The 26,072-nt window shown below is 34.0% G+C and overlaps 2 protein-coding genes across 3 annotated transcripts in view; both read right to left on the bottom strand.

Moving 5' to 3' along the window:
• Positions 1–26,072, bottom strand: part of LOC124364840 (zinc finger protein ush) — a 394,052-nt gene that overhangs the window by 35,637 nt on the left and 332,343 nt on the right. The window lies entirely within an intron of this gene.
• Positions 7,468–25,584, bottom strand: LOC124364845 (pre-mRNA-splicing factor syf1 homolog). Its single transcript, XM_046820625.1, is given in 19 exon segments — positions 7,468–7,573; positions 8,437–8,592; positions 9,661–9,781; positions 10,355–10,387; positions 10,389–10,472; positions 11,037–11,240; positions 12,034–12,143; positions 13,995–14,157; positions 14,510–14,623; positions 15,588–15,750; positions 17,411–17,631; positions 19,032–19,183; positions 19,781–19,928; positions 20,356–20,470; positions 20,571–20,755; positions 21,151–21,348; positions 21,542–21,665; positions 22,432–22,580; positions 25,444–25,584. Coding segments are annotated over 19 exon segments (2,562 nt in total). The 5' UTR covers positions 25,483–25,584; the 3' UTR covers positions 7,468–7,490.

Below are 26,072 nucleotides of genomic sequence, written 5' to 3'. Positions count from 1 at the left end.
GCCAGCAACCCAAACAACTGAAAAGTTTCCACTCATCCATCACTTTACCCAAAAGATGAGGGGACTCATTCAGTGATTTTTATTTTTAAATTAAACGGATAATAACTGATTGTACTTTATAGTGGTGTTAACAAGTATCGTGTAACATTGTAAAAACCTTCCTTATTAGGACATGCAATCTAAGTTGTTAATGTCTTCAGCGATTCTTTACCTACTCACAGCGGGGCCTATGAGGAAACGTTAGTGTAAAAAAAAACATTACTATACAATCAAATTTGAGCAGTTAGGAAAAATGGTATATATTTAAAGTTTTGAATATGCGTACTACATAAAGCTTCACCGTTAGTTGCCAACAAATTTGTTGATAACCTGGAGACTTGTTGTGTATTCGACATTCTTTTCTTCTTCCACTAAAACCAAGTGCACTTATGGTACTCAAATAAACCACTGTAGCATAATTTTAATCGCTCGGGGCTCTATGACCTCCTAAATATTCCGGTTTCTTATGACAACAATCTTCACGTTTTGGTTAAGGTAGTCAACGATTATACAGAGTAGCTTTACGTGTTGGAAGCTCCATAAAAACCTTTCTCATCCTTAAAAACCTTCAGTATTTACATCTTTTTGTTGAATACGGGTAATTTAGAAAGTCAAGTAGTGCATTTACGTCCAGGGAAGCCCAGTACTACGTTGCCGTTATTATGCGTAACATTCCAAAAATGAATTCGAAATTCGTGAGTTTTAAGGTCTTCATAACAATTCGTAAAACATAGAACTTCGATTTCATAAAATTAATCGATCTGTAATTGGGCCTGATCAAAGATTCTGATTTTAATTGATACGGTTTTATTGAACTGTACCATACGGCACAGTAAATTATTAAGTATCTAAACCACAAAGTGAAAAACGAATAAGTCATTGAAAACATTTTTCTGAATTCCACATTAGAAAATGCTTTTTGAATTTTGAAACTTTTTCTGAGAGAACTTTCTGAGAGTACCTGTAATATACGGTGTTAACATTTAGCCCGCTAAATACAGGAAGAAGTGAGAGGATAACTTGTTATGTACCAGCCAGTTCACCTATATCGTGACGAGGGATAAATTACGACTGTCAAGAATTAGTACGTTACTAATCACATTTGAATTCGTTCAATTGAATTTAAAGCCTTCGCCTGAGCAAACCAAACCAGGAGACTTCGTACAGTCAAATGGTCCACTCTCGTACATCAGTCAGTACGCATTCTGCACAATATATGACAGTCGAGCACGAGTCAGTGTGTGAGTAGTGTAGGTTTGCAGCGGGACAAGACGTATGCGCATGCGCGCTGTGACGCACTCTATCACCGCGCCATCGTAACGTATGTCCGCACCGCGCATGCGCCGATCCCGTGTCTTCTCGCGCCTATCCGCCTACAATCGCCAAGTCTCTTTGCCACCACTATAGTCGGTGATGTATGGCCCTCGAGCCCCGCTGATACATGGCCTCTCATCGCCCCCATAAACAGTGCCGTCATCGGGGGATTTATTTCGGAGAGACAGCGCACTCTAGACACGTGGAAGATTAAGGCTAAAATAGATTACAGTATTTCACAGATTTGAAATCAGTAAAATAAAACGATGAAAATACGACAGCTCAGTTACGAGTTGAAAATTCTAATCATTTTATGCCATCTTATAAGTTACTATTTCTATGCTGAAAAAATAAGTAATTTTTAAAAATCTAGCCTACTTAGTCGCATAATATTGTTAATTTACATATATCCATGACAAATTGAGAACGTTATGTTGGCACAACCAAGGCACTTCTAACACCAAATAATAAGCGGAACCAATTTTATCAAGCCCTTTATCACTGCACTTTGGCACAAGCTATTCATCCACTTAATACGGTTTTTACTGTACACGATACATTTTTATGCCAAAGATAACGTTATCTTATTTAGTCCACACACACAATCTAGACCAAGGTTACACATTATACATGATTATTTTCGTTGATGAGTTGATATTGATCGGTAGCCATTCCTTCTAAAACAGTATTCTAGTACTATGCTACGTACATTCGGATATAGAATTTCTTCATTTGTTCACCTCACATATCCGTCTTCTAATTCTACGTCTCCCGACGATGAACTATAAACTATCTGTCTATACTGTAAAAATGCAGTACTTAGAACATTACTATTGTAAGTCATCACTGCCCATAATGGCCGCCAATAGGAGATATCTATATCCTGAGGTCTCCAATGAGCAACCGTATATTTATCTTACAGTCAAATTGCTCAATCAAAACCAGAATGAGTGCAGTGTCCAAGGTGGGGCGGAGTAGAGGTGGCAGAGAGCTACGACTTTATTAGCGGTAATTGCGCGTCATTAACAGGCCGCTAATTCCATGTCGATCGCAATCGCTGCGTCCAGTGTGTGGCGCGAGTCGGATAAACAACGTGGCGGATAAACAAAGTATTGGAACGCGTAATGTGACAGTAACTATGTTGTGTGAGGTGAGAATCACTGCGTCCAGTGTGTGGCGCGAGTCGGATAAACAACGTGTCGGATAAACAAAGTATTGGAACGCGTAATGGGACAGTAACTATGTTGTGTGAGGTGAGAATCACTGCGTCCAGTGTGTGGCGCGAGTCGGATAAACAAAGTATTGGAACGCGTAATGTGACAGTAACTATGTTGTGTGAGGTGAGAATCACTGCGTCCAGTGTGTGGCGCGAGTCGGATAAACAACGTGTCGGATAAACAAAGTATTGGAACGCGTAATGTGACAGTAACTATGTTGTGTGAGGTGAGAATCACTGCGTCCAGTGTGTGGCGCGAGTCGGATAAACAACGTGGCGGATAAACAAAGTATTGGAACGCGTAATGTGACAGTAACTATGTTGTGTGAGGTGAGAATCACTGCGTCCAGTGTGTGGCGCGAGTCGGATAAACAACGTGTCGGATAAACAAAGTATTGGAACGCGTAATGTGACAGTAACTATGTTGTGTGAGGTGAGAATCACTGCGTCCAGTGTGTGGCACGAGTCGGATAAACAACGTGGCGGATAAACAAAGTATTGGAACGCGTAATGGGACAGTAACTATGTTGTGTGAGGTGAGAATCACTGCGTCCAGTGTGTGGCACGAGTCGGATAAACAACGTGGCGGATAAACAAAGTATTGGAACGCGTAATGTGACAGTAACTATGTTGTGTGAGGTGAGAATCACTGCGTCCAGTGTGTGGCGCGAGTCGGATAAACAAAGTATTGGAACGCGTAATGTGACAGTAACTATGTTGTGTGAGGTTAGAATCACTGCGTCCAGTGTGTGGCGTGAGTCGCATAAACAACGTGGCGGATAAACAAAGTATTGGAACGCGTAATGTGCAGGTAACTATGTTGTGTGAGGTGAGAATCACTGCGTCCAGTGTGTGGCACGAGTCGGATAAACAAACGTGGCGGATAAACAAAGTATTGGAACGCGTAATGTGACAGTAACTATGTTGTGTGAGGTGAGAATCACGTCCAGTGTGTGGCGCGAGTCGGACAAACAACGTGTCGGATAAACAAAGTATTGGAACGCGTAATGTGACAGTAACTATGTTGTGTAAGGTGAGAATCACTGCGTCCAGTGTGTGGCGCGAGTCGGATAAACAAAGTATTGGAACGCGTAATGTGACAGTAACTATGTTGTGTGAGGTGAGAATCACTGCGTCCAGTGTGTGGCGTGAGTCGGATAAAAACAACGTGGCGGATAAACAAAGTATTGGAACGCGTAATGTGCAGGTAACTATGTTGTGTGAGGTGAGAATCACTGCGTCCAGTGTGTGGCACGAGTCGGATAAACAACGTGGCGGATAAACAAAGTATTGGAACGCGTAATGTGACAGTAACTATGTTGTGTGAGGTGAGAATCGCTACGTCCAGTGTGTGGCGCGAGTCGGAAAAACAAAGTATTTGAACGTTTAATGTGGCAGTTATTATGTTGTGTGAGGTGAGAGTCACTGCGTCCAGTGTGTGGCACTAGTAGGAAAAACAAAGTATTGGAACGCGTAATGTGACAGTAACTATGTTGTGTGAGGTGAGAATCACTGCGTCCAGTGTGGCGTGAGTCGGATATGTTAAAGAAAGTATTGGAACGCGTAATGTGCAGGTAACTATGTTGTGTGAGGTGAGAATCACTGCGTCCAGTGTGTGGCGCGAGTCGGAAAAAACAAAGTATTGGAACGTTTAATGTGGCAGTAACTATGTTGTGTGAGGTGAGAGTCACTGCGTCCGTGTGTGGCGCCGAGTCGGATAAACAACGTGGCGGATAAACAAAGTATTTGAACGTTTAATGTGGCAGTAACTATGTTGTGTGAGGTGAGAATCACTGCGTCCAGTGTGTGGCACTAGTAGGAAAAATACAAGTATTTGAACGTTTAATGTGGCAGTTATTATGTTGTGTGAGGTGAGAGTCACTGCGTCCAGTGTGTGGCACGAGTAGGAAAAACAAAGTATATATATACATAAATAGGCCTAGATTATAAAATCTGAAATTTTAATGTTTCGTTTTATTATTTGCTCCCTTCCCCCTTTCTCTTGTCGTATCTGATTTTGGAAGAAGCATTAATGACCCAGGAGCCGAGAACCCTTTTGCATTCCTTAAGTATATAGTTTAGTTTTTTTGATATCGATGTAGGAATTTCCATCAATTATAAACCGTGTTTGGTTTAGTGCAAAATGTGAAGCTAAAAAGAGATGAAATGTCAAACAGTATGTACAAGTCATATTTTTTTAACTTAATACCCATAAAGCGAACTGTTTAGACATGTAAATAAAACTTAAGCAGAGCATCTCAACGATGCAAAGACTGGATATGTCACCGAAATGATAACTTTTAGCCTCTTATTGGTCTAACGATGATATAACTATTATTTAGATGTCTTAAGGTTGAATCGGGGGTGTAATAATATGAAATACAATGGGCGAATAAAAAGTCTGTACTACCCCTATATTTGTTTATAAAGTTGATATAAGGAGATATGGGGGGGGGGTGGGGGGGGGGGGGGGTGGGGGGGGGGGGGGGTGGGGGGGGGGGGGGGTGGGGGGGGGGGGGGGTGGGGGGGGGGGGGGGTGGGGGGGGGTTGATGTAAATATCATGGGCATACGATTTTTTTTTGCTGAGTTACAGGTAAAAGTGTAATCGTACGTCAGACAAGACTTTGTTTTGATTCTATTTTCCAGTCATTCATACCAACAAGCAGTTGCTTCAAACAGTCTTGGGACTTTTAAACATAAAAACACTATCCCCAAAGCCATCATGCTGGAGATAAAACCAATATTTGTAGACCTAACAATGCCAAACCTCCTCCTAGGTTGTCTTATGGGAAAAAAACACAGAACTCCAACGAAAGTTTCAACAGTATTTTGTGGTCACTGTGTCCTAAAAAAGGATTTGCAGGAAGGGATATTGTGGAAATAGTTGCTCATGAAGCTTCCCTGATATTTAATGAAGGGAATAATGCAAAGTCCAAAAGTGCTAGACCGCTTGAAAATCAAACCCGGGAAAACACTTCAACAGCTGCATGAAGACTTTTGGACGTTCGACGAGTGCGCGACGGAAATAAAAGAACTATATTGGCAAGTCTGGAAGAAAGGAGAGCAAGGAGAAGGCTTAGAATAGAAAAGGAAAGTCAAGACAAGGAAAAGGAAGGTGTTTTCTTATGCTGCTGGAGAATTTTAGAGTACCATTTTTAGTAAATTTATCAATAAAATATGTTTGTTTGTGATTTCCCGAAACATTGTTTTTTCCTATTATTTACATCATAACTCCAAAAGTATTAGAGCAATCTTCACCAAATTTTCACCAGATCTTCATTTTAGCTGTGTAAATGGCTTGAACTAAAATTAAAATGGTGAGTAAAGTATTTCTTATATTCCAAGCCTATTACCTTCTAAAAAACTCAATTTTTTTTGGTAAAACTACTTTAAAATTCAGTAATTTGTTTTATTTGTACATTTTTTGATATATTTTTAGTTCAGGCCAAGAAACTATTGCCTAGGAACAAGATACATTTTATTTTGTGATATTATCTCATAAGGTAGATTATTTATCATGTTAAAACCATTAGATTAAAGATTTTTTTGCAAAAAAAAAAATTAAAAAAAATAATAAATTTTTATATTTACAACTTTGTTTTTTCTTAAGTGTGTATAAAAAGTCTATTTTGACTTAACCTGATAGTTTCAAACAAATTGGGCAATATTTGACTGAGTACAAAATTGTTTTCCAAAACCATGCAAAAGTGATTGCGATACTGGGCCAGCCCCCTTAAAGTAATTGGTCTCCTCACCTCTTGTTCAGACATAGATCCAGGAGCCTCCAGTGCCACAATTGGACGGAAGCTCATTGTTCCAGTGTCTCTAAAGCAATTGCTATTTTAAAAAGCACAACACAAATGTTTTTGTTATTTTCTGTTAGGACTATTGTATCAATGTGGTTGAAATAAATCTTTTTCACTTATTCAATAACACGCACCATTTAGAGGTGAGGGGAGGAGGAAAGTAGTGAGTAAAATCACTTGGCAACACGATACACCCACCACAGCAGGTAAGTGGAGACTACATTGTTTAAAGTTGCTCAACAATGAAAATTATCACATGAGATGGGATAAAGCTGATATAATACATTTGGTAAGAATTTTTTGAAACAAAACCTATTGGAAGTACATAAAAATAGCACACCAACTGCTAAGCCAACCTTCTGTTGATATTAAACTACAAACACTTTGGCTATAACATATTAATATGTTTATATATTAACTAAGATATAAAAATCAAAGAAATCTCAATAAAATTTGTAAATAGAAACAATATTATTGAAAATAAAAACCAATGAGCTTTCTCAACCCTTGCTATCCTATTTCTTTTATTTGTCAAGATGCTGCTACACTTATATTATAATGATGTCTATGCTCTATGTCTATTGTGGTTTTGTTTGTTGCTACTCTTGTCTTTGGTGCTAATTATCAGATGGGTTTGATGATTTTTTTATGTACAACTTTTCCGTTGTTGAGAAAACCTTCGGCATTTGATCCCCTAATTTTTTTGATTTATTAATTTGTTGTGCATGCTTAATCATGATATTTTTAGGTATTTTATACCTGAAGAAGAGGACATATACCATTTATTGAATCGTGGTTTAAATATTGGTAACTCGTTTCCAGAAATTCTGTTCTCCTTTCAACAGGTTAAGGTCATATAATGTAATGGTTCTAGAATTGTATTGGCTTGTTACAGAAACATTAACACTGACCACAGAGCAAAGCAAGGCTGAGGTTTAAATAAAATAAAAAATTAAAAGATACATTTGTTCCCAGTGGCAAAGTTGTGACCATGCATGTTCTAACATCTAAACTGACTTCAGAGATATCAGAAAGGAAACAAAAGAAATCAAAACGTTGAAATAAATACTAGGCTATATACATATTTATTTATAAAGTTATAAAAACTTCTTATTTAGGGTGATTCATCTTCATCGTCCTTTTTCAAGCCACCAAATACTTCAGATGGAATGATTTGTTTCTGGACCGGCATTTCTTCTGTAAAAAGATACACCTGTCATTACTAGGGACCTTTTAAATATGCATTAAATAATGTAACACATTAGTTTGTGCACAAATATTCATATGAAATAACAACTTTTTTATAAAGGATGGCTTGAATACCAAACAATTGTATAAATGTCTGAAAATCAAAAGAATAGTTTTAATTTTACACAGAGTTTTCAGTTAAAACACAGTAAATGAAATGCTATTTGCTCCTTTTTTTAGAAACTCTAAAATTCATTTTGAAAGCTCTCTTTAAATTTCACTTTGTCTGCATTTAAAGCAAGAGTTGTAAGTAGTAAAGAAAGTAACATCTAAGGATGAGAAACAAAACTTAAACTGTTCAGTCCAGAGAGTGAATTTGACAAACTTTTCATTTATTTATTTATCAAACTAAAGTATGCATATTTTTGTAATTGATTTGCAAATTTAAATTTTAAAATCCCAATGTTAAGGTAATTTTTCTATTTGATAACTAAGGCAATTTAGTACTAATCAGATTTTTCTCATAGGATTAAAACACAAAAGGGCCACTAGTAAACCAACTTTCTCTGCTGAGTGCAAACCAATTACTACTGCCAAGTCAATCAGACATATTAATTACTTGAACCTTATCAAAGAACCCCCTTATTAAGGGGAGGGAATCCCTATTTGAGTTGCCTCGTTTGACACATAGAAGCATCGATCCACCCCGCAAACCAGGAAAATCAAACATCTTACTCCAGCTTTGTTCATCAGCCAATATTAATCCAACCAAAACATGATGATTATAAAATTACTAATAAATCAAAATTAAAGCAAATGTTAAAGTGAAAATGATGAAGAAATAGCATGTGCATAATAGAAATTGACATTACCATCTTCATCTTCAGATGAGTCATTGACATCTTCATCATCCTCGTCAATATTGATCTCATCAGGGTTAACGACTCTAGTGGTGTCTGTGCCGTCTCTCTCCTGTCCCTGGGTCTCCCCTCGGACAAACAGGATGTTTCCTCCTTTCACCTGCGGCACTGCAACAAACCATCATTGGTTACAATCAGTACGAGTTCAATCAAATAAACTATTTTATATGTTCATACAGTATATTAAACAGAATCAATCGGTGTTGACTCTGGTTCTTCAGATACTTATACCCGGTTCTGATACTCAAAGTCTCATTGTTGTGTAAGCACTGATTAGTGACTGTATTGTATTTTAGTAGAGAACAGATAAATATTTTTGAATTGAGTATACAGATGTTATTCTAGGAACTCTTCAACGTTATTCAGTAAAAAAATAGAAGTAGTAAAGGTATTTATTGTTTTTATAAAAGTTGTTTTTAATTTTAGTGTTGATTTCTTGTTATTATTCATATTGAGAACATCCTGCGTGCTAATTATTATCCTGATTTAGATACTTTTAATTTTGTATTTATATTGTTTGTTTGATATTAGAAGATTTGTTGCGCTTGTTAGCTATTAGTTTATTTATTGGTGGTTTTTATTCTCACTACTTATACAGTGCCACTTAATTACTAAACTTTTCACCAAGGCCACTTTTACACATACATAGTACACTTTAACTAACATCTAAGTTTTCGGGTTCTGACCGTGTTGAAAAATTGCTTACACAATTACATTATTGAAATATTTTTTTGCCTCATTGTGAAAAGCCATCTTCAGTCAATAAATTTTGAACTGAAACATTTAAAATTAAGTTTATACTAGACAGGTCTAACATCTGTTGACGAACAATGGAACTCTGTAGTTAGGCGAAAACATTTAAAGAATTTAATTGTATAAGAAATGTTTTGATGCAGTGTGGAACAGAAAACTTCAATGTTAGTTATTACCACAGCCTTGCACACCTATATAGGAAAATAATATACTTTTTATGGACAAAACTTTTTGTGACACCCACTTTTTATTCAGGTTTCTCAAAAGAAATAATTCACTGAAATACCAAATTTGATTTTTTTTTAGACCATCTTATTACTTTCTCCAACACTAGGTTGGGCGAGTAAGAAAAACAATAGAACACCAGAAAACATGAAACGAAGAAACAAAAATTTTGTTCTTACCTGATCTTTCTTCAAATGCCATTTTCCGCCGCCTTGGCCTCAAGCATCCGCATGCCATCCTTGGCTCCTGGAGCCAGGTCCGCTACAGTGCCTGACACGTTACTAGCAGCAGACAACATCTGGGCCGACATCATGTTCACCTATGTAAGGTACACATCAATATTATTGTACACTGCATATCACTTTGCACGCTAAGTAATATTGTATATTTCAATATTACAAACATAATAAATAATCCTAAAAACATTTTTATTAATGTTTTACAAGCCCACTAGTATGCTTTATTTCTACTTAGATGGCAATAACAAATGTATACAGCAAATTATATCATTGAATAAAAATATAAAGCTATTATGTAGAGCTATTGTATATGATAAAAAGTAACATTTTTTTCAGCTTTGACCATGCTGTATGGAGGAATATATAGAGAAGGAGAAAAGACCAAGGATAACACGAAACATTAAAAAAAATCATCAAAGAGTTGTTTACAAATTCAAAAATGCAAAAACTCATTGCCCATGATCTAGTGGCAAAATAATTAAATGACTGAAGATGCCATTGTCAACTTATGTATCAATACTGATGGGTGTCACTGCAGGAATGTCAACACTTGTTACAAATTATGCCACATTGATTAGGTTTTAAAATCCTGTATGAGTTGCACATTAGAGTTATACCACTTTTAGGGGTTTGATATTAATACTCCTAAGTACCTGTGTGTTGTACGTCGCTTGCACACTACGTTTTTATCCTCAACATTTCTCTCATCGTGTCCTCGTTTCCATGGCGGACCTCGAACTCTTTCCAAGTCTGCCAGAACTCTGCAGTAACCTAGAAACACATATAACATTGTAACATGCTTGACTGCATCATACACAACAGAACAGAATGCTGGGTGCCCGATAAGTAAGAAGTGAAAAGAATTTTCATATAATATTTATATTGGCTTAACTGTACTCCTGAACCGAAATTGGCATGAAATTTATTACACATTCACTACCAGAGTTTACAGTAGAGGTAGTGTACCTTCTAAAACTGTAATTATAGTTAGGTGAATAGATCTACTGTCAACAGTTTCTATAAAAGCTCTTAATACAGGTTTTTGGAATAACTCATAATTTAATATTATTATAAAGTGTATTTGATATGGTAAAGTTTGCTTCACTACTAGTAAATAATAAGATTTCTATTCTACTTTTTTATTATCAAAATATTGACGCAAGCAAACCTTGTTCTTGTAGTCTACTATTTTCTTATAATAATAAATCAAGATAAATCGATTAGAGTTTAATTCCAATTTTAATTTCAAAAACGTTTACTCGATTTCATTATTTATTCACTTTTATTACTAACATTTTATCCTGGGTTTATAAACACACTGTATTATCTACATACCCTTGGATCACAGATCTGACTGCAGTGTGCATATATCGCTCTCGCTCGGTCGATTTCACCCAGTTTCGTTTCCATTTCAGCAAAGCGTAGACACATCTCTCTGCAGTTGTCCTCTTGCAGCACATCTATTGCCTTCTCGTAAATCTGCCGAGTCTGTGGCACCCCGTAGATCTCTGCTGCTTTCTTTATGTATATATTGAACAGCTAATACAACAAAATGATGAGAATTAATATTTCTGATAGTCACTTGTTGAAAAAAAGCAAAGACTAAAGATATTTATCTTTTTATGGTGTACTGGCAAAAGCTTTACTGTCTAACAATTGTTCGTTGTACGAGGGAGAGGGAGTGGATAAATATTTCAATTTGTTAAAGAAAACCAAACTAACTGACTTAAATAGTAACTAACTTTAATTCAAAGTATGTTAGTGCTGGGTGTCTTAACAAGTTCCATATCACAAAATGGAAGGACAGATAAAGAACTAGAGAAGTAGCCGCCCTTAGAGCAACATAAAACCACTTTTGTGATGAGTAATCAAAAGTAAAACAGATTGTTAAGGTCTGTAAATCACTAATTACAAAATAAAGAAAACCTATGCCCAAAACTGAGGACTCTATAAACACTTCTCTGAATTAAACACACAATATATGTAGAATATAAACTCTAGAATAAAAATAGAATAACATTAAGATTTATTTTCTCTTTGACAAATTAACTTCCAAACTTCAAGGAAAATAATGATAATGAAGGGTTAAGGGGGGAAAATTCCATGGAAAGATGTGGTGCAAATGGGTTCAGTATGTTAAATACACACATTTCAATGAGTTCAAAGGTTAAAATCCATGAAAGATTGCTATCAATAGGTTGAATTGAAACACATCCTTGATGTTTATAGCATCAATGGTTTCAGCTGACCGAAATATATAAAAGGTTATTTTATTTACAAATTATAAAATGAAAACTAAAAGAAGTTGTAGTCCTAAGTTCATTAAAATTACCTCAAACATTTCTTCTGGTAGAACAGCTGCAGTTGCTCGTTCATAAACTGCCATGGCATGTCTGGCTAGACCATGATCTTCCTCCAATTTTGCATACAGCAGGTAGAGAGCTGAAATACAGTAAAAAACATATATGGTGTTATAAACAAATAGCACTTTGCAAATTACAGTAGGGTTTAGTCCATTCTAATTCAGTTAATACAGTATTTTTTTTATCAGATCCAATCTCATCATTTTACAGACAAATCCTATACAAGTTTCTGGTGATACAGAGAACAGTGATGCTTTTCCTGTATGTTTCTGGCCATAAACAAGGATGTTGTTCTGACTCTTGTACTGCTCCACATCACATCTGTTCTTGCGACAACTCACTATTCTCCTCATCATCTTCCTGAGCCTCACCATCTCTTCTCTGTGATGGCAAATCTTCTTTTTAGCTGCTTGTTGCCTTGGTTTCAAGGGTATAGGAAGTGGGATTCAAGATACAGTATCAGCTGTCATCAAATTAGGGTAATTGATCAGATAAAGATCACTTACTTTTACCCGTGATATATACTGTATATCACTGATAAAAGCCGAGCATCGTTATCACAAATCTTATGAATAAAGAAGAGCCGATGCTAACACGCTTCACTGCCTATCCTTTCCCATTCCATCAATGCCAATGTATCAGAGAATAAAATAAAGATAAGGCCTGGGTGATTGTACCCCCTACATCAATTTGATGTAAGCAGGTTACACCAGTTTACAAGCTTAAGATGAAAACTTAATGTTATTGCTGTGAGACACAAGAAACCCGTTATAACTTAACAACTATAACATCAGGACCTTCTCTAGCCAATTGCTTTTCTCATTCCATTTCCCCTTTCAGATCAGTCTCACCTTCACAAATTCTCCTTAATTCAGACATTCCGTAAGGACGGCAGACCATGATGTTGTTTGAGTGGGCCCAGAATTGATTCAATCTATTCCAATTAGCAAGAATGTGCTGTAAAGTTATAACAATTATTTGTACACAATGTACATTTATACAGGATGTAATTTAAGTCCTGATTCGTCTGGATATATTCCAAACGGATTAAGATATCATTGTACAATCTTCACCATACCTATTAAAATACTTTTTAGGGGTAACAATATTTTCCCATTTTTTGAAAAAGAGGGGTAGAGGTGGGTCACTTTAAATTTTCAAATTGCAACCCCTATCTTGTGACATGTCATTTGAAAGATAAACTCAAAAGAAATACAGTAGCAGGAACAAAAAATCTATACGATGATGCTAGCAAAAGATATGAGCAAACAACCACTCACATCTATGGGTATAAATTAAATCCTGATATGCCCGGATATATTTCAAACTGATTCAGATATCAATGTACAACTTTTACCATACTTATTAAATTATTATTTTTCATTTTTTGGAGGTGAAATAATTTTTTTTCCATTTTGAAAAAGGGGGATAGAAGGGGGGGGGGTAACTTTAAATTGTCAATTCGCAACTACTATCTTGTGATATGTCATTTTAAAGGACTATTCAATAGAAACACAACATCACTAAGAAAACACCTCTACGCTGTTTCTAGCAAAAGCTATGGGCAAATAACGCACAAAAATAATAATCTATAGGGACAATGCCAATGTCTTGTGCATATGAACACAATGCATGCATGATATTTTTTAGGCTTTGAGGTGCCCAGCTTATTTTATTTACACATATACATATTTACACACTATGATATATATATATATATATATATATATATATATATATATATTATATATATATATATCATAGTGTGTAAATAAGTGTTGATGTGCCTGGATATATTCCAAACGGATTGAGATATTGATATACAATATTTCACCAGACCTATTAATAACTTTTTTGGACTTTTTGATATATATATATATATATATATATATAAAACATTAGGATGACTAAGTTAAAAAGGACGTGTTACCTTTAGCAAACTTCGGAGGGCAGTTTTCTACACACTGTTCGAATAAATCTCTCGCCCTTTCCAGTTTGGTGCCACCGTAGCGATTCAGGAACTTGGTAAGATAGGTGTTCCATATGTCATATACGTTCGGCCATTTGAAGAGAGCAATCCCTTTTTCATATGCCTGAAAGATCGATATAATGTGTTACTTACATGGAAGTGATTTAAACTAAGTCAGTCAAATTTAACTGATCCAATACAGATCCATTTCACTTAAGTGCAATATCACAAGTGGAGAAGTGCTGGAGATCCATTGAGAATAATATGCTTCTCTAATCTTATACCTCTCAATACTTTGTTTACTAATCAACACCCTTCCTTCCTTTCCCTTTACACATACACAAGTCACACACTCAAGTATCTACAGACAGGTGCTACACTAATGTCCACAATTAATACTCTATTATTGACTGGCAATATTCATTAAACTTTCATTCTAGTTAGTTTGGAATAAATTTACAATTTATTGACCTTACCCTGAATGCTTCTTCAAAGTAATTATGTTCCTCCAGGAACAGTCCATAGTTGATGATGATCTGGGGAGTAGCAATTTTCAGGTCAATGATTCTGTCGTACACAGACTTACAAGACTGGAAAACAAAGATCAATGAATACAAATTATTTAACAATGCATATACAGAAAACCATTAGTATTATAACTAAAATACTCTAAAAAATTATAGACTATACAACATACATTTTTACTTCCATGAAGAGATGGCTTCATAGCTGGCAGGCTTAATAAAATGAACATACTGTTTAAAAGTAGATTGTACATAATTTTCAATGATTATCAAAGTCTAGTGCGCTGACAATGGACGAACAAGAAATCACTAATGAAGTGCACTCAGCCATCATTACTTCAGTTCGTTGCGCACGATTTATTGGAGTGAAATTTGATTGTTTTGGACAGTTTTGATTACAATGTTTGTCATGTTGTAGGTCTCACTTTCTGAGAAATGCAGTTTGCCAAGGTATTTAATAAATACCTGTTCAATATTAGTTTAGCTTTATTTTTATATAAATTTATCATACTTAGCATTACTTTCTATCATTTACTCGCAATAATATGTATTAAGTCTACTAGAAAAGTCTACAGTCTACTGATATGTAACACAATTCATTGTACTGTAAACACAAAATGAATGACCATTTTAAAATTGAATTGATGGGAAAATTGTGTAGTCAATAGAAAAGAATACAGAATGATGACTAACACTGTACTGGTTTTTTTATCGTCATCGGAAAACCACCATCAGAAATATGAAAAGTTGATCAAAAAATTTGGAACATTGTCTTTTTATAATTTCTTCTCTATCTAATGAGTTTCCCTGATTTCAATTCATCAAAACATAAAAATGAACTTAAAGACGGAATTGTCTCAGTGTTTATTTTTTGCAAATATATTGCAAGGATATTCTTAAAGTTCTTGATTTCAAGAAAATAATACTGTTTTATTACTGTTAAGAATAATTAAAATTCTCAGGTTTTAAATGGCAAAGGACTATAATTTAAAAAGTAACATTCTATAAAACAATTCTTGAGTGATGATACCTTGAATGTGCCAAAACTCTCCTCTAAGTCAGCGTACATGGACCAGAGCTTAAGTGACTTGTAAACCCTCATCTGTACAGTCTCTGTCTCATCATGATAGGCCACTTTACGTGCCGGCATTACGGTAGCCCTCTGTAGCAGTTTCAGAGCACCATCATAGTTCCTGCAGGATAGATCATTTTATGTAGAAATGAAGCCAACACAAAAATTAAAAAATAATATAAATATTTTTAATGAAGTGTTTTGAGATTAACTATAACTAACACACACTAACTATAACAGTGTGGGGTGTTTGAGGGTAACTATATAGAAACTATAAAAATTTACTGAATGTAAAAATGTATAATGTTTCTACAGTAATTCATACAATTCAGATTGTCTTATACTTGCACTACAGATTTCTGTACAAGAAAGTAACCAAATATTCAAAACATGTTTAATTTGTAATTTTTCCAGTAAGTGAACACTATACAACTTTTAGGAGCCTAGTGCAATCATCTGGAAACGTTTTATTTGATATTAGAAACTCATTTCTATTTATTTATAGTGGATTTAAAAGGCTATTTAACTTTTTCCCATCATTATTATGCCATACAGCTAATACTTGCCGTAGACTTGTAATAAAAATACATGATAAAGATAGAGAACCTCTCTTGTATCCTTCTTCACTTGCAGAAACAAAGGGACAATGCATGGAGCAAGATCAGGTGGAATAAGGAGATGAAGGAAATTACAGACACCTTCATCCCAAACTAATCAAATGTTAAAACACTTTTTGTTAATATTCAATAGTCTTTTTTGTCATAAGTTGAAGGCAATCACAGTGACATACTATAGTTTTACAGTGCCTCCTTTGTATATTATGTTCTGTAAAAGACCTGCTTGTGGTTGTCAAAAAGCTTTATTGAGAGGACTGTACACAAAAAGTTGCATGTTATATCGAGTGAAACAAAATTTATGGCTTATTGTAGGGTGTAGGGAAATTAAATTACTTGCCTTTTGTAATAACAAAAAAATAAAAATCTATTAAATAAGTTTAAAAAAATACAAAGGTTATTAAAATATATTAATTGGTTCTTTTTTATAAAAAAAAGAATTGTTATCACTTTGAGACCATGAAATATGTGGTCAACCAAGGACTACGAGCCATTTTGAGTGAAAAATCATAAATAAAAAAACTAGTTGCATTATAAAAAAGATATATAGCTAAATTCCCTGTGTCATCTTCTTTATTGTGACATAGAAATTAATATTTCTATTTTTAATTCATAAAGTATACAAAATAATTTGATACTATTATTTGAAAAAAAAAGGTAAATAAAATTCCATAACAAAGTTTTTTTATACTAAAGAAGAAACATGTCTTTTACAATATTTTATTCATTTTTATTTTCACACAAAACAGTATAATGGTATAAGTACAACTTTGTTGAAGTTGGGATTTTTTTTTGAAATTCATGACATTAGCCATGTCTTGACTGATGAAAATAAACAAATGATACAAGATGCTTTGTAAACAAGCTGATTTAATACAATGTTCATATTCCAGTGGAGGATTGTTCTAACAACACAATAGATGTCACAGATTTAGTGGAGCCTGTAAAATTAGTTATTACATAATGTGCTAAAAGTAAAAAGATCAATTCTGTAAAATTACTTAATCCTCATTTTTCAGAAGTTTCGGCGCTCTGTAAAATAGCAGGATTTATACTCAAAATGTTTTAAATTGTTTAAATAAAACGATTGAGGGTCCTATCCATTCTTGAATGAAATAAGTGTATGTAATGTGGAAATCAATTTCCAGCTGATAAATAGGAACTTACTCATGCCGTATCTCCATCTCGCCCCACTCACACCAAACAGAGGCGAGGTCATCTACCTTGACATAAGGAACTAGAGTGGCTTTCTCCATGACCACCCGAGCATCCTCTATCTGCCCGTTTTCCTCATAGAACTTGGCAAACGACACCCACAATGTGTGAGGCTTGCCAACAGCCAGCTTAGGCTCCACAGTCTGTACCGCTTCTGTGTATGTGTTGATTATCTGGACAGGTTAAAGCAACACCCAAGATTACAATAGTTATGGAAATTAAATGTGTCTAGAAAGTGAATATCCTAGGCTTGGTAAAATATAGAGTTCCAAATTTTACATAGTTCCCTTTAAGTGTATACTTATTTTGTATAACTTTAGGGATTGCTAGTTTTTAGGACTGTGTGAAAGCACAACTAGATTTTAATTGTTAAGAGAGTACAAGAGGTACAGAAAAAAGCATTGTCATGCACCAGGGAAATTCTTTCTTGTTTGTTTGCGGGTGACACCACATAACATTTTGCCTACATCACAGTTTAGTGAAGAAATGAAAATTAGTAGACTTTCCCAAAATCAGCAGATTCATTGACTTTAAATCTAAAAAATAAACGATAGATACTGTGACATACAAGCTGAGTCTTCAGTCAACCGTTCTGCATACTAAGCCCTCGCATCTTGCCTTACTCGCTGCAGTGGCATGATGAGCTTCTGCACCACATTGTGGAGGTAATTTAATCCCTCTGCATCCTGGTTTACCAGTCACACAAGCGTGTAGCTCTCGGCTACTCATCCCTCAGCATCATGCTCGTTCTTAGTTGTAATGACAGTTATCCTTTGGTGACCCTCTAGTGATCATCATCGACTCTGTTGAGCAGAGCTATATGATATAGGTGGCAGGTGTATATATACACACACAAAATTGCAGGTGCAGTAGGCTACTGTTCAAGTGACAGCACCGAATATTCGGTCCGATTACGTTGAGTCGTGTTTTATTATTTTTGAAGAAGTAAATATTATCCGACTGTGATAAACCTCATAAATTTGGAAAGAGGAAGATTAAACTTCTCATTAATACTATGTTTTAATAGGTTTTGTACTATTTTTAGGTTCTATGGATATAAGGAAACATGGATATATTTAAAGTTGTATCTATTGTAAATATATGTTGTATCAGTGCTTTTTATATTTTAGTTGATTTACAATCAAAATGACTCATAAAATTGTTTTAGGGCCTTGAATACATTATATGTCAACATGTATATCATAGTTTTTTTGTCAAATTTTATTTCACATTTCTTTTTATTGTTTTTCGTGCATTATAAAAATTATGATAAAAAATTATCTGAATAAAAGTCTGTTTGTGTTCTTCTATGAATACAATATGTTAAATTTAGAGTATTGGTTGAGGTTTTAATATTTTGTAGAAAAATACATGAACAATTGGACTAAAACACCCTGCCTCTACAGAAAATTTACATTGCCACCTCTAGGGTTAAGCTTCCCCTGGCTATTTTTACTTTATATAATGTAAAAAGATTTAAAATAAAACGGCTTTGATCTTTTATTAAAAAAGAAAATGATAATTAAAATTTCAGAAGCAAAGTTGACTAATAATGTAATAAAACAGGACTCACATCATGCGGTTTCCCCTCGTAGAGTTTGACTCGCTTGAGCCATTCGTGGACATTGTGAGGGTTTTGTCTCAGCAGCACAGAGTTGAGCAGCAGCAATCTGCGTTCGATAAGATGTTCAAACCTTGCTAGCCGCAGCTCCAGCTCTACGTCATCTGTAAAGAATAACATCCATCCTTTTCATTCATTCCTTTAGTAATTATTGTTACTGTTGGTCACTGTGAAATAAATCTTCAACTGTCACAGCCAAATTGGTCTTCCAGATTAATGGAAGATTATGAAAGTACAAAGTGGCTGAAGGAAGTCATGTGTGACAAACCAGCGTTTACTGAAACCACCAAGATAATTACAAGGAAACATTTTAGAAGCCTAATTGATATATATTCATGGGGAAATATTGTGCGTCAGATCTAGGTGTACTTTGATTCACGGCAGGAAGTTGGTCTAAGACTAATCACTAAGCTCACTGAACTCTTTTCAAATGCCTTTTGGTGTTCAATATGTCCTATTCATGATGAGCCGCTGGGATATCTGAACGTGCTGAATCTGAATTCTTTTTAATACGATTGTGTTTGAAAAAATCATCTGTGTAATCTGAATGTCTACATGAGGACCTAACAATTAAAGTCAATAAAATAGGTAAAAGATTTGATATTCAAAATAATATTATAAATAAAAAGCAATCAAGGGATCGTTATTATTGTTTAACTGTAATAACCAAAAATCTCTATATCCCAAATTCTATGACCTACCTTCCTCTGTGGGGTTGAGTTTGCTTGCAGTTTCCTCCATCACCTTTCCAAGACTGAGCTCCTCAAACTGCGCATATGCATCAAATACCTGTGTGAAGTCTCTCACTGTTGTCACGGTTTGGATTGCCTCCTCATATATGTCTCTCGCCTAAACATTACAATCGTCTCTTATAAACAAGAAAACAGTTTGCTCTTGGCCATATCTAATTCTAATTAATTATAGTAGGAATGTCTGAGAACAATGATTACAGGAATATAAGCAATGGACGGTGAGTTAATTAATGAGCAACACACATATTGGATGTGTCTACAATAGACTAAAATTTTAATTACTAGGAAATAGCACAAACATTGAACCAACACACCATAACCATAATCAATAAATTAAACCCCTTGGACAAGCAAACTTGGACAAAAAATCAAAGCTACACAATTTTTCAATAAACAAAACATTGGCCACCCATGACGTGCAAACATTTCCAAAATCTCATTTTTTCTCTTTAAGCCTTCAAGAATGAGCAAACTTTGTGAATTTCATTACTTAGTAATTAATTAGTATTTTCAGTTCTACCTACCCGTTCAAAGAGGCCACTTCGGACATAGTAATCGGCAAGTGAATTCCACAGATGCCCCAACTGGTCAGTATACCTTCTCAGGCCGCCTCTTATAATGGCATCTACGTTCAAGGATCTGAAACCCAAACACAATTTATACCAACTATGAGCAACAGTTCAGCTCTGTATAAACATCCATTTATGGTAAACTGGTAATATATTTGCTTGATTCTCACCTCACTTTATCAGGATTCTTTGATATGAGTTCACAGAGTTCATTCCACAACTGATGGTTCGACTTCCCATGTTTAGACACAAAGTCCTCCTTGTTGACTATATGGGCCAGCTTCACAGCAGCCTCGTCCAGTCTACCGATAGCAGTCAAATACTCGATGTAGTCTTCTGTATCTTCTGGGCACAGCTGAAAATGTTACAAACACACCATGAGTTAATTCTATCAAAGATGATTAAAGTTGCAATGTTTAGAAAAAATTTCCTCCTAGTTGATTTGTGTCTAAATATCACAGGTCAGCTTGACAGCAGCCTAGTCTAATCTCCTGTTAACAGTCAAATACTCAATGTGATCTTAACAATATTTTACTTGTATTAATTTTGTGTGGTAAATCAATTACAATAAAACTATAGGAAATATATATGTTAAACAGAAATGAATTGTTCCAAATAAATGCAATCAATGATAGCCAAAAGCAGAGATTAATAGTGGATTAAAATAAACCAAGTAATTTTAAAACTATTCAACCAAGATTTTCACAAGTTATGCTTGTGTAATAATACCTCTTATTTCAACCAACTGACCTTGAGGTATCGGCGGAACACCCGGACTGCTGTCTCGTGGATCTCGTGTTTCTTGAGGAAAGAGAGATATAGCGGCCAGATACGGTGGTGCTGTGTGATAGGCAGGGCTCTCAGTGCGCGGTCGAACACTTGCCGCGTGCGTGTGATGCGACACTGATCCGTTAAGAACTGGCAGTAGTCCAACCATATGCGTGGCATCTACACATTACCAGTGGTACCAATGTTACAAACGCAAAATAATTATCTTTAGAATTTCCAGAAAATCTTCTCAGATTATATAGTTATTCATCTGGTAGGGATACAAGTAAGAGAACAATGAATACATTTCTAATCTAAATCAAGAAGTATTAAAAACAGTGTGACTTTGCTTTTACGTGGTGATTTATATTACCTTATGCATGAACACCAAAGACCTTTCAAATGCATTGTTTACATCTTCAAACGATGGATCAATTATGCAACGTCCTTTCACCTGTCTTCTTCTCAGCTTCAGATAATTGTACCACAGCTTGTAGCTGGAAAACAGAAAAGTTAGAAACTCAATATTAGATTGAAGAAATGTTCAAATGCCAAACTTTTAGTCAAAAATGAGTGGTCGATCCAAACTAAAAATAATATTATCTTAAATGGCAACAAAATTGCATAAAGTTTTTTATGATTTATGAGTAAATATATATTGTTCAAGAAAACTATAAAAAGTATTTAAAATCAATAAATTATAAGTGTTCAATTACAATTAAGTAGCCTAAATTTAATGAAAAACAAATTAGTATATAAAATATATTATTAAAATAAAAATAAAAATAAATATTTATGATTTTATCACAGAAAGAAGCAATAAATACTTTGCTGGTGATTAAAGTTTTTTAGATAGGATTTTCATCCGTGTTCATGAGCCAAAAGTATGATTTAACCCCAGAAAATAATTTAAGTTTTTCACAAATAATATTCTCAAAGCATTGCCATTCCATTTTTTATGTTTGATATATCTGAAACAATGTTTAACTATAAAGGTATGATTTAAGTCTCAGAAAATAGTTCTTTAACATGTTCACGACGATGTGTACCCCATCAATGTACTGATTACAGTTTTTTTCAATTATTATTGAAAAATCCGACAGCAATTAAAAAATTCAGGAAAAAACACTGACGTCATGAACGTGTTAAGATCCTTCTCACATATGTATATACATATATGAAATACTTGCACCATTTTCGTCCCATCTTCTAATTAAGTTCAATGTATCTTAACTAATGCTTACCTGAAACTATATGACTTACCTCCCAGGCAGCTCTTTAAGAGCCCTCTCGTATATAATGTTCACAGCATTTTTTGTTCCATCTTTCTTATGTTCAATATATCTCAACCAATGCTTTACAGAAAAAGGATTTCTTAGAATTTCTTCCTCATAAGGCAGGTCCTCTTCGCTCTGTGTAAGATATTTTGTATTTAATTAACTTTCAGCCATAGGTTTACATTATAATACAATCTAATCTACAGAATTTCAAAGTGCAAGAGATGTTTGAAAGGACTGATATAATTGGCTAAGTAAAGCAGGATGGTAAAAATAATGTTATTTCACATGTAGAATACGTTACTATATATTCACCACTTTCGCTAACATTCATTATATATAATTTTAAAAATAAGTTTAAAGAAACCCTCCTGGCTAAGATCTGATGCCTATAATGCCAATAAAGGTGAATCTTGCATTGATTTACTATACTTGTGATACGGTTCACTCTCATAATCATAACCAACCACAGATATTTCATATGAAGGAAGAGCTTAGAAGATGACATCTAAGAAAATATGATGATGTATAAAATACTTGTAGTATGAACATGCAATTACATAACCATAATTACTGTTCATAAAAAAGAAAAAAGAAATAAAAAAAGTGTGAAGATCAATCTCTGAGGTGGTAATGTTTATACCATGTGTTGATTTGATTCAGAATTACCCTATTAGATTATTTTACTCTATTTTATGTTGCAGGATAAAAAAAGTTAATATATTTAAGATTTTACCACCAAGATATTCAATTTTTTGATTTCTACACAGTTTTTGATGTTACTCTATACTCTATCATCATCAATCAGAACTATACCGTGCATTACTGTTAAAAATTGTACGTCTTACTGAAAAGGTTTGTCTGTCAATTAGTTATACCTTAGTTATTTATAGTTATAGTGAGTCGAGCTGTATCTAGTATTGTCAAACCAACTATTATACTGTGCATCATACCTTACCAGTACGATAAAGCTGAACTCAATAATCAGATATCAGATGCAAATTAGGAATTTAAAAATAATTTGAATCTATATAATCTTATTATTTATAATACTAACTTGGTTTTGCTAAATACCTACATTTCTTTCATAAATAAAAATATAGCTGCACTATTATAGTACAGTCTTAAAACTCTATAATATAATTGGGTATGACATTATTACAAATTAATTCAAAGTAAAATCCAAAAGTATGGTATTTGAGTAATGGCCACTTAAGTACAATGGTGATTTACATATGTTATTTGGATCTTAAGATGTCAGAATCGTTTATCTTTAAAAACAGTAAAAAGTAACTAACTTAAATGTTAGAAAGAAGACATTGTTTTCTTTGTTAGATTTTGTAAATAGTTTTTATTCATCTTTAAATTATTACTGTTTAATACATAAAAATAGCTGAAAAATACTATAATTTGGTCCAGAATTCCGGTTTTAGTAGCCTATTTTTAAATAATCATAAATATCAAGGATTAGATACTTATGATTATCGATGATTCAATTGACATGGTGGCTGTTTATTATACTGCAACCATTCAGACATCTGCCCTTAGACATGGTGGAAAGACTTTAATAAGTGGCCTAAACTCGTTGTTCGGTGAACAATTTAATATATATATCCAACTTCGATATGTAAAAATTGTACACAATATGAGTTATAATAAATTACGGTGACAAGAAGTATCTTGTACATTACAATTTTAAACACATCAATTTAACAGTAACATTACAAAAACCAACTATGACCTAGATTAGATATCAAAGACAATAACAATATTCTTTGTTTGAAGGTTATTTTTGACGGGAAGGATTGTGAAGGAAATAGTTTTTTTCCGGACATTTGCCATCGTTCAGTGAAACAAGAAATCAGTAACACTACGTTTCGAGATCTGCAATCTGATCTCTTCTTCAGGTAAAGAACTAACCTAATACATAATTTGTTGACAAAAAAATAAATAAATAAATTGTAATATTGAATTATTCTCTTAGATGAAAACATCGAGCCATTGGAAAAAAAAAAAAAAAAAAAACGGATAACGAGTGAAGGCCACTTTTAAAGTCTACCTGACATAACTGGTAGTATTTTTTTAATAGGCACATGGGCTAGGGTACGATAAGCGGACCCGGTTTTTTATATCGAAGAATTTAATCATCGATACCTAATATTCGCATCTCAAATCCTAGACTATCAATCTATATAAAAGTATCTATAGTCCTCAATAACAATCATAAGTTTTAAATTTAAATATGAATTTAATATTACTGTAAAGTAATCAAACAAATTATTATAATCAAAATTATGAAAAGTGAAGACAACCATATTTGCTCCTCTCACAGTTACAGTTGTTTCTTTCCCAAAAATTTCACATATACCTAATGGGTTATTCGGTACGAGTCCAACATGTTGAAGCCACTAAAAACATGTCTTATCATCTTTCAAAGCAATGTCGTGTAGTTTTCTAAAATTGACTGCCATTTTTAATAATAAATGTTACTTATGTAAAATTGAAATTACTGAACGTGTATTATTTGAAAGTGTTTACAGCTGCTGATATAGATTTTTTAAGTTAATTGTTCAAAATAATTAATCAGGATCGATTGATTATATCAATGGTTGTATTAAGTAATATCGTTTGCCAATTTCAATATAAAAAAACCGGGTCCGCTTATCGTACCCTACCTGGCACATGACTATCATGTTGGTCATTATAAATTCGATTGCGCTAAATGGTACTGAAATAGGCTGTAATACACTTGATAGGCATTACTGTAGCATACTGAGAGTAGCCTGCAAACATCTCAACTAGCCTAGGCCTTGTTTAAAATTTATGGCAACTTTGGTTATTTAAAGCAATATCGATACAAAAATTTGAAAGCACTCAGGAATCTGTGCCCTAAATATTTTACATTAATCACTATCGGAATATTAGGGCTAGACCTATTGTATATTTATAAAATATACGACATTGCAACATAACCTAAAATATGAAACAGTGTACTCACAAATATAAGATCGACTGATTTATTCGTGTACTCAGGCATCTCAAATGAAATAAACAGACAACTTCAGTTAGGTTAACTTAATTCAACCATAAATAATACAATATATACTAAAGAACTAATTATATATAAACATTAAAAAATTTTAGGTTAGAAATTAAAGCGGTAGCGTTTTCATTCAATGTTTTGAGTCACAGATATTTAAGTTTGTCAACACAAGAACCAATATTTTATAATAATCATTTCTGTGGTCTTTGTTAATAAACAAGAACTAGCATTCTAACTTTTAGCAAACTGTGTACTGCTTTTACTAAATTAAAAAAGAATAATATATACTACAAGAAATTTTCTTTATGTTGAAGGCCCTTTTTATAGAAAACGTAATTTTTCTATGCTTTGATTATTCCTAAGTAAAAAGGGCCTTCGTGTTTACCAAGCCAAAATTCTTCATTAGTCTTTATGATTAAAGAAAAATAGGTAAAAGATATATAGTAAGTTTGAATAAGTAGATTAAGATTAATTTACTACAAACATAGGCTAAACAACTTTATCTCAAAACATATAATTCTTATTACAATAATAAAAATAACTGCTTATTCGTTATCATTATCAAGTTCTACGCACAAACCGTG

The sequence above is a fragment of the Homalodisca vitripennis genome, chromosome 6 (genome assembly GCF_021130785.1).
Source record: "Homalodisca vitripennis isolate AUS2020 chromosome 6, UT_GWSS_2.1, whole genome shotgun sequence".
In the NCBI taxonomy this organism is placed as follows: domain Eukaryota; kingdom Metazoa; phylum Arthropoda; class Insecta; order Hemiptera; family Cicadellidae; genus Homalodisca; species Homalodisca vitripennis.
Note: the sequence above shows the minus strand (reverse complement) of the source record. Positions and strands in the feature narration are given on the sequence as shown.